The sequence below is a fragment of the Amblyomma maculatum genome, chromosome 1, assembly GCF_055883805.1.
Source record: "Amblyomma maculatum isolate TAMU_Amacu chromosome 1, ASM5588380v1, whole genome shotgun sequence".
NCBI classification, from domain to species: Eukaryota; Metazoa; Arthropoda; class Arachnida; order Ixodida; family Ixodidae; genus Amblyomma; species Amblyomma maculatum.
In genome coordinates, this window is record NC_139344.1 from 55874803 (window position 1) to 55890590 (window position 15788).

Sequence of the window (15788 nt, forward strand, 5' to 3'; positions counted from 1 at the left end):
CTGCTCGTTGTCCCCTAACTAATTACCCGCCGAGCAACTGCTGTTGGCACGTCCGTATGGGCAAGGGTCTTAACAGCAGCAAAATGTTATTGCGGAAAGCAGGGTTTTTTTTTTTTTTTGCAGCTTTGAGGCACGGAACCATTCAACACTGCAGCCAGGTAGGGATGCCCGTATCATAATTCAAAACAGACGCTGACATCGAGGTGCTCTATCAGGCACGGGCGAATGGGCGAGACTCAGAATCGCCCGTACACCGGAAGCGGAAAGTGCGAAGTGCAGCACCAGAACGCACATCTGCATTAAAATTCCCTCACGCTGACACAAATCCACTCAGAGAAAGTTTCACAGAAAGTGTCATGCATATACGTGGCGCCTGGAGAGTCTGCCAGAGCCTCCTGACTGGGTTAAGCTCCTAAATGTTCTCGTTAACCTGAGAAGTTTTCAGCATCCACGGTGAACGCAGGATGGTCAGCGTTTTTAAAGTTTTGTATCTATTTTGTATGTTGTCCAAGCAGAACGTAGAAAACATAACGCGGTGATGACAGCAGGAGACGAACCTAATATGTTTACACTGCCACCGGTTCGAACTCCAATTAAGGCCGCTAAATGAAACTCTTAGCCCGAATCTCACCAAGATAGATCTTTTTCTGCTGGAAGCCATCAAATGAAACTTAGAACAGAATACTGGGCAAGTTGGTTTTTGCTATACGTATTAAAACAGCGCGAAAAAGACGAATACTTGGTCTCAGTCTTTTTTTTTTTTTTTTGCGCTGTTTTAATATGGATATGGAATAAAAGATCCGGGTCTATTTCGTGCAAGTTCTTTATCAGGTTATCAGTCACGTTCGGCCTTCAGTTTCCACGATGTGTTCGCCTAAATTTGCCGAGTATGACAGCTAAACGCACTTCATGCGTGAAAACACCCGCAGTCTCGAAATGGGAACATTGCAGAAAAATAAGATTCATAAAAAAACTCCACGGAAACCTTCATTAAATTGGTTTTGTTAATAAAAACCGTTGCTGTTTACCCAGCAGCAAAAAGCGCATTTTTTGCCTCGAAAGTTGGATTTTAAAAATTTTCCCCGTCACTCTATTCAAACTCGTGGCGTGTACACACCTTCTGTGGCTGCTCTTGCGGACTCTCGTTCGCCTGTGTATGGATTTCGCTACTCGCTTAGTCACTAATTCCTTAATTTGTCCTTCGGTTATCCCATGCATAGTCACCGCGTAAGCTATACGTCACGCCATGTGAAAGACAAAAAGGCACAGATATAAAGCCTCGCTTCAACGAAGCCGTGCGAACGTGCTTGCGTGGCCCAGCACGTCCGACTCGGCATCCAAAGGTCCAGGTGGGCTCGATTCCCATTTCATCTTCCATCTCAGAGAAATTACACTTGCTCGCGAAATTTCGGGCACAACGCTGACAACGCCGGTCCGGATTTTCTGAAAACGGGGCGTTCAAAGCTATCGCGTTAGATCGTAAGCTGACAATCTCATTATGCACTAGGTGGCGCAGTGTTTGACCACACTGCCATAAAACCATGCTTCCTGGCTTTGTCGTTACTCAACGACTAGCCTGCTTGCTTAGATCCAGACAATTAAGCTTTATGGTTGAAGATTCAATCCACCTTGGACGGACGATAATGAGATCGGTCAGGTACCCAAGAATCTCATATTTTTGTTGAAGAAATTCCGGCTGGCGGCGGGTAGTGCGTCCATTTCTCTCGTTCCCTTCGCAGGGAAGTACCGTGCTCTTCCGGCACCTCGCCCTCTTCTTCCTCGCTAACACCTTCTCCCTTTCTATTCCCGTTTGTCAAAACGCCAGTCCTCTCAATGCAACTCATTTTATTCAGCGATGAGGACAAAATAGGATGAGAAGCTATGAGCCCTCATGGCATACTCCAGCTTGACAGCAGTTGCTTGCGCAGCTGTCTTGTGCACGTGTCAAGCAGGCTCAAGGTGCCAAGGTGTTCTGCTTCTCTTTACGAGCTGCAGTCCTTCAGCGCCTTTTTAAATTTAGGCTTGTCCGCTTTCTGTAAAAAAAAAAAAAAATAATAAAAAATAAAAGACAGAGAGAGAGAGACGCATATATACACGTTATGAGATCGAAAAATATGAGCACGTTGTTTAGAAAAAAGCGCACATGCTTACGAGGCTGGAGGCAGGTCATAATCTCACCTGGCAACGGCGGTGCAAACACTATTGTACGAGTGTTTATTCGAGGCCGCAACTCAGAGCACGATGCCACATGCATACTAAGAATGCATTTTTTTTTTGTTTGCTCATAAATCTGCGCCAGATGCGCCTTTTGTCTGCTAGCCAAGCATGAACACAGCCCTCCTCCCCTCTTGAAAAAAAAAAAAGAAAAAAAAAACAAGCAACGGAATTGATTTTTATTAAAAGCATAAGCTGAATCACGTCCTCAGTGCCGTTTTTCACATGAATATATATGCTGCGACCGGCACGCTGCACTTAAAAAAAAAAAGAAAGAACTAAAAAACTAGCTGCCTCATTACATCGTGCATCTCTTTTTAATGACACTGCACGCAAAGCTGCAAAGCGTTAGGTATTTATGCATAGACATTATGGCTCAGCAAGTCACACTAGCCATATCATATTTTGTTTTCTCTCCGTCCTTGCATATTGCCATTGCAAGGTTCGCGACTACTGAATTGCCGAGTGAACTTTTGAATAGCGCCATCCAGAGTGTAAAAGACGAATTAAGACGCCTGAAGGCCGAATACTTACTGATTGCTGGTTTGTGAACTCGGAAATCTGCAAAAGACCAGAAAATATTTTTGCTTATATGAGCCTCGAGCGTTGGAGTTGGTTGGCCACATGCACGGGCGATGCGCTCTTTATACCAGCAATGGAATAAATCAAGTCGTAACATCCTATCGTGCATTTTATGATAACAGGAATATGACGAAAAAAGTAGTAGGTGACAGTGGGGTCAAAATGTGCAGATGGGCTTTTCTTCCAAGGGAAGTGAGAACACACTGGTGGGCAGACCACTTGCAGGTACAAGTGAACAGTGCTTCTTGTCAAAAAAGGCTTTCTGTATTTACTTAGTATAATTTTTTTCTGGGCATATTGACGGACCTTAGCCTTTCTTAAGACAATTTACATGGTACTTCCAATGAATACTATACGCTTCATTCGAAATATATTTATGTTTTCGAATCCCAACGCTGAGGCATAGCTTTGCTCACAGCGCATTTCGGTTGCCCGCCATGGATGATGCAGTTAATGGGCTTTTTCTTTATTAATCATCAGTTATCGTTAGCATCATTGTTCTTAACAGTTAGCAGGCTTTTGGTGCTCCTTGAAAGTGTGATGCACTTGATGTAAAGCGCAACTGATTTATGTAACATATGTCCATATTCGGGCAACCAGTTATCGTTTTCGTGTAGGAAATGTTCGCACAGACACGAGGCACGGCAGCATACCATGCTGCATGGGATTGGCGACACATATGTTAGCCATGTTTCAATTCCCGCTGAATGAAATTCCCAGCAATAAGCTAATACGCCTGCTTGGACAGGATGGTGCGTTTCCAACAGCAGAATATAAAAACAATGACAGCACAGGGCAAATAAGGTCTCTGCGTTTGTTTAGACGTTGAAGATGCCCCGACCACACCGACCAAGCACATTGTTTGGGACATTGCACTTTTTACCAACAGATTGTTTTCTAGAAATCCTCGCTGTTTTGAGGGATCCCACAGAGCAGAGCAGTAAGGAAAATGAAACGCGCCCGAATGATTTGTGAAAGAAAAGCGCAGCAGGTTTCCTTGATGTCTCTTGGAGGTTCTACGATAGGGCGTCGCCGCTCTCCACTTTTCGTGGCAATTGTTGTGACGCTGGGGCTACGTCGACCCGGCCTTCACTTGGTAGCGTGCAGAGACTCGGGGTTGAAGTAGGATTGAATCTTCGAAGTTGGTGAAATATGTACAAGCAGGTTTAATGGCACTTTGAGAAACTTATTTACAAGATTATTTACACGAAAAAGAAGGGTACATCAGCAGAATGGCAAGCGTTAAGAGTTCCTAGCGAGAAGCGACTGGATGAGCCGTTTACCCAAGGCTCAGAGCCCCATTTCGTGCTCTGCAGCGTCCTTAAAACCCCCTATGTCCAGCCCCTCTCTGAAGATGCTGACCAACCAAATCCAGGGCACGCCCCTCAGATATCGGCATCCAATCGAACACATCACTGCACTGATGGTCTGAAGCACTGACTGGCCCGGCATTGTTTCGTTGAGCCTGGTCACTTGTTGGCGGGAAAAGCTTGGGAACGGCGAGGAGGTACATTTCTATTCTTCAGCCAAGAATCGATAGGCAGCTGGTTCCGGCAAGTGGATTTACTTCTCAGAAACCCAAGTGCACGTGGGCGCCGCATACGCTCCCAGCATTGTCCGTTTTCGACAATTGCAAATCTTTCCTGCATTCCCGGGAAATCATTTAATGGCCGTATGCGTCATGCTCCTTTCTTGTCCTGCACGTCAGCGGACATGTCACTCTGTCGTCTCCTTTGGATAGGAGGCATTCATCACCGGAGGATAGCACTTCTCGACTGGAAGGGTGAACAAAAGAAAGAAAGCACTTCCTGCTATTTCCCGCAGGGGGACGTTTCTTTGTGTTTTTCCAGACGTTCTCTTGACAGGGTCAATTTGGCATTTGCAGGGTGTCCACAAAGCAAAACAGGCTTACAAAAAGGATTTATGGAAACAGGCTCACTTAGAGCCATGGGACCATCACCACATCTCCACAGCACTTATCCATGCCCACAGGCGAACAATAGAGCGCGCAAATGCGGATGCATGGTCGTAACAGCCTCCTCCCCCGCCAGAAGAGTCTCGGAGGGCAGCAGTCGCAGCTGCTGCATGAAGAGACGACTTAATGGCCTGCACGTGAACGCTTGAAGCTCGCTGTTGCTTGTCGCGTTGTCTTGATTGTCGTAGGCCAAATTGCTCGAGCTGTCTGAAACTCAACCACATGTCGAAGTAAGCACTCGGCTCCCGTCTGAAGAGACCAGGTCAAAAGAAAACTGCCATTGTTGTTCGAGAAAAGCCCACTCTCAAGACGTTCAGGACCCACGTATTCCTAGAAAACCAAACGTGCTGCTTTACATAGTCACACATATACAAGCGCACGAGAAAAAAAAAATAAAAACCTGATTATCAATTTGGATACATGGTGAGGAACACCTCGGACTGCTTAGAAACAGCGGCTAAGCGCGTCCGCATTCCCATTTAACTTCCCCTTTTTGTATCTTATTTCAAAATTGTACTGCTGTAAAATCAAGCTCCACCTAAGAAGGCGACTGTTCTTCGATGTCGCAGTTTGCAGCCAAGCCAGGGGACAATGGTCCGTCTCTACGGTGAATTTGGCCCCTCCAAGATAGCACTGCAATTTTTGAATGGCCCATACAATGCAAGCGCACTCTTTCTCTGACGCGCAATAAGCCCTCTCTCTAGAACTCAGTTTTCTGCTCAGGTAGAGCACGGGGTGCTCATTACCGTCGTCATCTCTCTGGCAGAGAACAGCACCTAACCCTCGATCACTGGCATCACACTGGACCGTGAATTCTCGGCCATAGTCTGGAGCTCGCAATACCGGACGGCTAATCAGCACAGCCTTCAGGTTTACGAAGGAGGCTTCCTTTTGTTCGTCCCAGACTACATTTGTCGGTTTTGTCTTGCGGAGAGCGTCGGTCAGAGGGCTAGCCAAAGCTGAATAGTTAGGGATGTAGTGATTGTAGTACCCAGTCAGACCCAGGAATGCTCGAATTTCCGTCTTCGTGCTCGGCCGCGGGTAGTCTGCTACCGCAGAAATCTTAATCTCGCTGGGTTTCCTGAAACCTTGACCTACATTGTGACCCAAGTAGTCCACGGTCGCCCTTGCCAGGCAACATTTCTCGGCCTTTACGGTTAGTCCAGCTTGACGCAAAAGGCTCAGTACAGCTCTTAGATGTACCATATGGTCCGTCCATGAGTCGGAAAAAACCGCAATGCCGTCTAAATAAGGCACCGCGAATGTTTCACACCCCTTTAAAACCTTATCCATGAGTCGGGAAAAACAAAATGGAGCATCTTTGAGCCCGAAACTCATCATTGTTGGCTGGTAGCTGCCCGTCGGAGTGACGAAAGCCGCGTATCTGCTGGCGCGTTCAGTGAGCGGTACTTGCCAGTATCCTCGAGTAAGGTCCAGCGTAGTCACATATGCCGCTCTACTGACCTGTTCTACTCTCTCCTCAATATTCGGAATAGGATACACTTGATCCCTGGTGAGAGAATTTAGCTTTCGGTAGTCTACCACAGGCCTAGGGTCTTTACCTGGAGCTTCTACTAAAATCATAGGCGAAGCATAATCGCTTTCCAAGGGTTTTATTACTCCCAATTCCAGCATGCGAGTTACTTCCCTATCCAGAATTTCTCTTTGCCTTGGAGAAAATCGGTAGCACCTTGATCGCACTGGCACGTCTGAAGTCAGCTCAATATCGTGCTCAGTCAAATCAGTCCTGCCTGGCCTGTCCACGAAGCAGGCCTCAAACTCTGTTATTATTTCGCCCAGATCGGACAGCTGGGATTTCTTTAGTTCTCCTCTCTGCTCCGTCTTTTTGAGAAGCTCCTGAGCGTTGCTTCCCTTTCCGCTGAGGCAAATCAAGTTATCCCCAATCTCCTCAGGAAGGTTTAACGTTAGATTTACCACGGCTTCCCTCTGCACATAAGGCTTCATAAGATTGCAATGATAAATGCGCACTTCTTTACGCCTACCGGGAATTTTCACTGCGTAGTTAGTGTTAGAAAGCTTTGCAACAACTTCAGCCGGTCCTTCCCACTGTACTTCGAGCTTATTCTGCCTTGAACTTCTCAGCAACATCACCTGGTCCCCGATACAAAACGTCCTTTGACGGGCTGTCTTATCATAGTACACCTTGGAACGAGCCTGGGCTGACTTCATGCTGGCCTCAACGAGTTCCTTAGTGTTATGTAAGCGATTCAAGAGGTTCAGAATGAATTCTACTACTGTTGGGTCTTCTCCGCGCCCCTCCCAGGCTTCGCGCACCATTCGCAAAGGTGAGCGCAGTGACCTTCCGTACACCAACTCGGCTGGGCTAAATCCAGTGGATTCGTGCGGCACTGACCGCAAAGCGAAAAGCGCTGCAGGCAGGCAGGTATCCCATTCGCGCTTGTTTTCATAGCACAGTCCCCTCAGGACTCGTTTGAGAACAGAGTGCCATCTTTCTACGCTGTTGCTCTGCGGATGATGGATCGAGCTATGCACTACCTTAATGCCGCATCGCTCGAGAAACGAGGTGGTGAGGACACTCGTGAAAACGCTACCCTGATCCCTTTGGACCTCGGAAGGGAATCCAACTCGTGCAAACACTGACAGCAGCGAATCCACTACACTCTCGGACGTCACCTCGCGCAGCGGAACAGCCTCTGGAAACTTTGTGGCTGGGCATAACATAGTGAGGATATAACGGTACCCTGACTCTGTCACAGGAAGTGGCCCAACTACATCTATTACTAACCGGTGAAACGGCTCGGTAATGATTGGTACTAACACCATCGGAGCTTTCCACTTATCTTGCGCCTTTCCAACCCGCTGGCACGTGTCGCATGACCGTACAAAATTTTCCGTGTCCTTAAAACATCCAGGCCAATAGTATTCTTGCAACAGCCTCTGCTTTGTTTTCTTTATTCCAAGGTGACATGACCACGAGCTGCCATGGGAAAGTCGCAGAAGTCTCCGCGGTACTTTTGGGGAACGACTAATTGGTCCCGCTCTACTCCGCGCTTATCCTTGAATAAGCGATAAAGCACTCCCTTTCTCATCTCGAAAGAAATATTGTTTGCTGTCTTAGTGGCGCGGTGGCGCTCCCTTATCTCCTGTATCTTGGGATCATTGGCTTGCTCTATAGCTAAGTCCTCTCGGGTTCCACTTAAAAGTCTCGTGAGATTACTAGACACTGGCGGCAAGAGGTTACTCTCAAAAACGTCCTCATTCCGCGTCTCATCAAGCTCACTTTCCAGTTGACTTATCTGAGATGCCTCTCTCTCAAAGTTTTCTGACCTGCTATCTTCCGCATTTACCACTGTTTTAACTGCCGTTTCCTCCGCTGTGGATTTTTCTGGAATGAGCAGTGTAGCTAGTTCTCGCGCCTTTGAACGTGTTAAGGCTTGCACAACTCTTTCTCCGAAAAGGATGCCCCTCTTTCGCAGTAGCATGTCCGATTTGTTGGAAAACAAATACGGATAGCACTTAGGAAGCTTTCCTGAAACGGCAGCCTCGGTTGTTAACTTGCCGAAAGGGCCCTCGATGACCACGTTCGCGATTGGCAAGCACACACTCTGTTCCTCCACTACCTGGCGGATCCATGCACACTGCCCGGTATAGTCGGAAGGCGACACATACGCCGGATGGACAACATCCATCGTTGCGGCCGAATCGCGCAGTACCTTGCAAGGCTTCCCGTTGACTACTAGGTCATGCAGGTAGGGTTCTAAAAGCTGCATATTTTCATCGCAGTCACTGACATACGAGAAAGCAATCTTTTCTTTCCGGCAGTTGACGGCAATGTGACCCTGCTCATTACACCTAAAGCATGTGAGCGGCTTCCTAGCCTCAAGCTTATTCTTTGTGTTCTGCACGTTGGTCACTTCCCCACTTTTCTCACTGCCGTCCTTTCTAGGGAATTTGCCTGAAGAAACCTTCATTTCTTCGTTTCCAACTCTAGCAAAGTGCCTTTCCTGACGGTTTTTCACACTGAACTTGGGATTGCGGGGCCTATCCACTGCTGGGTTGCTGAATTGTCGGCGCGAAGCATACTCCTCAATAAGTTCGGCAGCTTCAGTTGCCGACTTAATTTCGCCTCGGTCCTGTAACCAATTTCTTTCTTTTTCTGGGAGGCAGTTATAAAACTGCTCCAAAAGAATTCGCTCGACTACAGCGTCCCTATCACTGTAGGAATCTGTGCTCTTTAGCCACTCGCCCAAATTTACTCTTAAATTGTACAGGAATTCAGGGTAACTCTCGTCCCTGGACTTAGTAGCGTTCCGAAAACGTTGTCTGAACGCCTCGGCGCTAAGCCTATACTTTCTCAGAAGGCAAGCTTTGACCTTCTCGTAGTTGTCCGCGTCCTCCTTGCTTAGCCGTGCGACAACCTCCGCTGCCTCGCTGGGCAGAACCGTCAATAATCTCTGAGACCAAGTGTCTCGCTGGAAGGACAGTTTTTCGCAGGTTCGCTCAAAGTTAGCCAGATACAGACCGATATCCCCTGATATCACATATGGCTGCATGTACTTTGACATCTTGAAATCTGCCTCCTTGTTGAGACGAGGTACCGCTAGCTGGGGACAATCGCCCGACCTCTTGCTCAACTCTAGTTCTAATTTCCGGAGCTCAATTTCTTGGTCCAGCTTTTTTGCTTCTCTTTCAAGCTTCTCACGTTCGTGCTCCCTTTCCTCTTTTTCCCTCTCAAGTTCACGCTCCCTTTCCTCTTTTTCCCTCTGACGTTCGCGCTCCCTTTCCTCTTTTTCCCTCTCAAGTTCACGCTCACGCCTCTTTTCCTCTTTTTCCCGCTCTTTCTGCTGTCTGAGCTGCTCCTCCTTTTTTTGGGCGATGAGGTTCCATGCTTCACTGAGCTCCTCATCATCGGCTCCCAAATCTGTGATTGCCTTTATAATCAAAGGTTTTCGTGCCAAACCACTTGTATCAATTCCCAATTCCTCACACAATTGCAACAGTTCCGGTTTCTGCAGCTTTTGTAGGTCCATGATCGCTCCGAGTGTCGGCTACTTCCAAAACAACAGTGCAAACTACCAAACCTAAAGGCGTTTCAACACTTTTTACCAGTTCTAAAATCTAACCCTGTTCTAGAACCTGGTCCACATCAGAAGAAAAGCCAAGCACTCACCCACACATGCGATCGATGTTCCGAGCTGCTCTCTTGTTGGCCGATTGTTGCTCCTGCTTGTTGCTTGAGATGCCACCTCCGATCACCAGATGTTGTGGCTTGTAGATTCTGATCCACATCGAATCACCAGATGTTGTAGCTTGTAGATCCAGATCCCACCTCCAGTCATCAGATGTTGTGGCTTGTAGATTCAGATCACACCGCTGCCACCAGTTGTCGTGACGCTGGGACTAAGTCGACCCGGCCTTCACTTGGTAGCGTGCAGAGACTCGGGGTTGAAGTAGGATTGAATCTTCGAAGTTGGTGAAATATGTACAAGCAGGTTTAATGGCACTTTGAGAAACTTATTTACAAGATTATTTACACGAAAAAGAAGGGTTCATCAGCAGAATGGCAAGCGTTAAGAGTTCCTAGCGAGAAGCGACTGGATGAGCCGTTTACCCAAGGCTCAGAGCCCCATTTCGTGCTCTGCAGCGTCCTTAAAACCCCCTATGTCCAGCCCCTCTCTGAAGATGCTGACCAACCAAATCCAGGGCACGCCCCTCAGATATCGGCATCCAATCGAACACATCACTGCACTGATGGTCTGAAGCACTGACTGGCCCGGCATTGTTTCGTTGAGCCTGGTCACTTGTTGGCGGGAAAAGCTTGGGAACGGCGAGGAGGTACATTTCTATTCTTCAGCCAAGAATCGATAGGCAGCTGGTTCCGGCAAGTGGATTTACTTCCCAGAAACCCAAGTGCACGTGGGCGCCGCATACGCTCCCAGCATTGTCCGTTTTCGACAATTGCAAATCTTTCCTGCATTCCCGGGAAATCATTTAATGGCCGTATGCGTCATGCTCCTTTCTTGTCCTGCACGTCAGCGGACATGTCACTCTGTCGTCTCCTTTGGATAGGAGGCATTCATCACCGGAGGATAGCACTTCTCGACTGGAAGGGTGAACAAAAGAAAGAAAGCACTTCCTGCTATTTCCCGCAGGGGGACGTTTCTTTGTGTTTTTCCAGACGTTCTCTTGACAGGGTCAATTTGGCATTTGCAGGGTGTCCACAAAGCAAAACAGGCTTACAAAAAGGATTTATGGAAACAGGCTCACTTAGAGCCATGGGACCATCACCACATCTCCACAGCACTTATCCATGCCCACAGGCGAACAATAGAGCGCGCAAATGCGGATGCATGGTCGTAACACAATGCAGGAAGGCAACAGTGCTCACCACGGTCTCGCCGGCCGCCGGGGAGGCGCCGCACAGTGCCAAGAGGGCCTGGGCCGGCGGCCTTTCGCCGAATAAGACCTTGTTGCTCTCCCACAGGTCGAGCGTCTGCAACACGGGCACGTATAGGCAGGTAGGCTAACGCAAGAAATGAGGCTGTCTTACACATGTGCGCAGTAGGAGACAAAAGGCAATATTGGCGAGCGAGGAGGGTTGAAAATGAGGCACGAATTTTTAAGGAGGGGGGGGAGGGGGTTGTAATTTTGTGCGCTGATTTCCGCACATGACTTGTCAGCACCTGGTGCGTCCAGCGGCAGAGGAATGGACACGCAAAAAAGTCGTAGAACCTTGGTAAACTCGTCATCTGCGGTCACGTGGTGCACTGATGCGCGGCCGAGAGGGGGGGGGGGGGGGGACTGCATGCGCGCAGGCAACATTGTCTGCAATTTGCGGTTCTCTGCCGCTGTATTTTGCTTTATACAGGTCAGCTACGCGGGTATTTGTCTTTAGCTGTGTACCAGATACCAGTGTTTGATGTATCCGTTAGGGCTAATGACAACGTTGTCAAAAATTTGACTTTGGAGGTTAATGTCAACACGGACGAAGTAATTACGCTTAAAAAAAAAAAAGAATAGCTACAGCCGATTTGCACAGTTAGTAAAACGCGAAGTAGGCGTGCTAGTACTGCTAGTCCCTTACACTATCTGCAATGCATGGTTATGATTCCCTTTGAACCCTTGGTTATCTACCTGTTTTGGTAATCTGCTTCCCCATGTGTTTTTCGAACTTTCAAAGTGAAACAATTGTGTGCAATATTTGAAATTAATTACCGGTATCTTATGTAGTAGTACTTGTGAGACCCTGATGCTCAGCTCGTACCCAGATAAGCAAAAGGAAGCTATCAATGAAGCTCAGGCAGACGCCAGGTCCCAAGGGATCCTGGCCGACTCCTAGCCTTAGTGTTTAAAACCTCCTCGAATTTGATTAACAAAATAAAGGTTTCTCTCTCTCTGTCTCTTATGTAATGGTAATGATCCCTGTCATTGTAGAATCAGTTTTGCTCTTACCACGTGCCTGCAATAATTAGCTTGCTTTATAGTGGAGCACAACTTGATTATTTCTAGTCTTTCTTATTTACGCAGCACTGAAATTACGATTGAACGTTGACAAGAAACTTTTTTTTTTTTTTTGCGATAACCTGTGCGCAAACCGCGACCGAGACTTTGTATTTTTATCTGCAAACCCTTTCTCATGAACAAACGACATGCCAGCAAAAGAAACACTTTGGGCCGAACTGTAATATTGAAGGTGCCCTCAATGCGCACCTGCCTGATTTGAACAGCGCAGTAAACTAACGGCACTGTAAGACATGCTTTGCGCGTTTAATACTTCCAACTTTTTCGCGTTCAGATAACACAGGGGTACAGTAGCTTCATGACCTGACGTTTTAAGAAGTATATAGGGTCATTCCAGCCGCTCTTATTATTAATGAGCGATATCCGTTGTTGATATTTGTGAGGAATTTGTCATATGTGGGCGTGAACACGGGTCTTGGTGCTCACATATTTTAAACTAGAAAATCCGCATTGTATGCACGAGGACGGCCCCAAATATTTCTCGAAATTTTGCACAGCTGAGTGTTGATAGACAGCAACTCGGAGCTGGAAATTTTGCAACAAAGTGGCAGCCATAGGCCAGGTTCCTTCGCTTTTTTGGCGGAGGGTATTGTAAGTAATCTAAGAGTTCCTTTTGCAGTGACGCTGTTTAGCAGGCGAACGGAATTAAGCTAGTGGCTTAGTGCCACGCAACATGATTGGGATGTTTTGAATCCTGAGGCAAGCGCATCTTCAATTAAAGGGTTTGAGACATTAAAATTTGAGGCTTTAAAAAGCTCACTATGGGTTTCCTTTGTATGCAAGGGCACTCACTGGCGAGCGCTGGGCGAAACAAACATTCCAAATATATGTTTATTCGCTTGCAAAGCGTACCTAAATGCTCGTTCGTGATCGAGACTCATCGCTAGCGTGACCGGTACTGACGTTACCCTGTTGGAAGCGCGACCAAAGTTTTATCGACGTCATACCACAATAAAGTGATGTGCAATGAACGGCTAAGTGAAACGCAAGTATATTTTCTGATTTGACAGGGGTATTCACGTCTATAATCATACTGAACCACTGTTATCCGTGTAAGAGATCCAGTGGGGCTAGAACGCTATAAGTGGATCGAATATTTTAGGGGAATCCCCCAAGGTGGAGCAGATTTGTAGTAAGGGAGTAATTACTCATGGATGCCAATAAGTAATTGCTCCTTTATTATACCGCTATAGGTTTATCAACAGTAATTTGAATCAGGTACAGATCACGTTAACGCACAGAATTGTTGTAACCGAGTTGATAACTGTCTAACGTACTGAATCATCAGCGCTCAGAACGTTGCAAGCAAGATGTATGAATGGTAAGCTGCAAGAGGGGTTACTTGGGCGCACCCGCAGAGCTAGATGCCAGACTGTCATTTGAAGGGCCTGTTCACAATCTCAATATCTGCAAGCAATCCCTATCCGAAACGCGGTAATGCGTACTAATATTCAAAATATAGCAGGTACGGGCTTCTATGTACGTGTATGTAAAAATTGCCTAATTTAAGAGAATGCGCTGATCCACACATTTTACAGATTTATTTATCCGGGAGGTGCGTTAATTTAATGAAGTGAAACTTCAAGAAAGTCAAACCTAAATTTCAGTTTCAAAATAACACCGATGGAACCGGATTAAGAGTGTATATGAATTGTAAACTTTCGCGAGATCCGTTTATTTGTAACAGATAGCGCGTACGACAACCCTTGCAATTGGGCGCTTGACTTACCCCCTGGGGTGATTTGGACAAGACACACTCCAGGAGATCCGTAAGCTTGGCTTCATCCATATCTGCGCATGTGAGAATTGGACGCAGAACAGACAGATCGTTCGAGAACAGGCACGCTGGTTAGCCTGGTACCATATCAGCACTATATGATCTTTTGGAGGCAGTTTAGATAAACTTCTCCTATGGAAGTTTTGTAAAACATATCTGACGCTATAGACAGCAACATTTAGCTTTTGGCCTCTGAGGTGTGTAACGGTCGGATATGTTCACACCAGCGCGCAAGAAATTAATCTAACTTCAAGCAATTCTTTATGTGTTCGTAGAATGCGACCTTTAAAGTCACTACATTGCTTTGCGCAACACAAAACATTAAAACGACAAGTTGCATGAATACGTATATAGCTGGCTGTGGAAAGACGTGGGCTTTTCTGTCTGTACAGACACGAAAGCCTGCGTGGCAAAACATCTCGAGTCACGGATCGCCTGACATCTTAACGCCTGCAGAATGCCGCGGTTAGTACGTGATGAGTCCTTCAAATAGCATTCTAGGTAAGAGTCTTTCCAGCCGTGTGCAGCATGCATATATACCTGCTCCTGCTGGGTTAGACGTAATGGTACAGAAATGGTAGACACTCACACAGCTTTTGGCCCTCAGCGTTACAAAATCTGTTGACCCGCTCACGTACCGCAGATATTGCCCTTCAGCTGACCCAAGACAGCGTCGGTCGAGAGCAGCAGAGCCACTCCTGCAGCGAGAAGAAGCCTGTTGCTCCAGAAAGCCATGTCCCACTCTTCTCCCGTCAGCAAGGTCCGAGTGCGCAACGGCCTGACACCACACAAGCTACAAGCCTTCGGCTCTCTGTTTCCTGATTCACTGCTGCGCCAGATGTCGCATTTAAGGAGCGGCAGAGGCATTATTGACGTAGCTACTCGCTCGCGCCATCAACCCCTTGCTCGTTGTCGTTAAAATGTCCGGTCATTTGTCTTGCCTTCTTGTTACCTATGCAGCAGGCGGCGAACTTTACGCGCGTAACGATCGAAGTTCTTCCGAGCCGCCATTTTTTTCTCCCTTGCATTCTCACTTTTTCTCAGCGCTAAGTCCGCGACCAAGGCTGCATGTTTAACAAATTCCCCTTGGTCCCACTTGTTGGCATAGCTGTTTTCGAGCCGCTGCTGTTCACATTGACAGTGTCGTATACCATTAAACGGGAATATAGCTGCATGCTCGAATGCGCCGTCATTGCACACCTGTATCACGAGAAGGACTACTGTCGCCATGAGTACGGCTTTATTCTTCTTTTTTAAATGCGCCAGCGTCGCCAAATGAAATTCAGCGAGGAGTGAAGAAAGAAAATAATGTCACAACGTTCCATTTATGAAAAGCACGAAATTATCTCTTTATCCCCCATAGCTTCCTCTTGTGTAAGGCGTTGACTAGCAGATCTAACACTCGTATTTAAAGCAAGCAACTGGGCGTGGCCGGGACCTCAAAGAGAAAGAAGCGCGCATTCCAGAAGCCGCTGATTCAGTGACTGCTGAGTTCCTAACCTGTAGTTTCTTCTTAAATATTATGTGCGCCTGATCACGACAGCTGAAGTGAAATACCATCAAAAGCTATCCTAACGAGATCTGGTATCCTTGGAACGACTGCCGGAAAATAGGAATGAAGTACTGTAGTGCATACAATAAAATAAATAACTAAATGAAATTAGTAAACAAACCTGTATTTAACATGCGCAGGAACAACCAAAGTGATGTATTGGTGCTGCAAAACAAACAAGAGTA

General features: G+C 47.0%; 1 protein-coding gene across 1 annotated transcript; it reads right to left on the bottom strand.

Moving 5' to 3' along the window:
* Positions 1-1982: 1982 nt before the first annotated feature.
* Positions 1983-14786, bottom strand: LOC146202410 (uncharacterized). The gene is made up of 5 exons (XM_084584600.1): positions 14690-14786; positions 14004-14065; positions 11142-11246; positions 2749-2775; positions 1983-2033 (listed from the first exon to the last, which is right to left on the bottom strand). Exons 1-5 carry the CDS (start codon positions 14784-14786, stop codon positions 1983-1985), a joined length of 342 nt encoding a protein of 113 aa, XP_084440726.1.
* Between the last annotated feature and the right edge of the window lie 1002 nt (positions 14787-15788).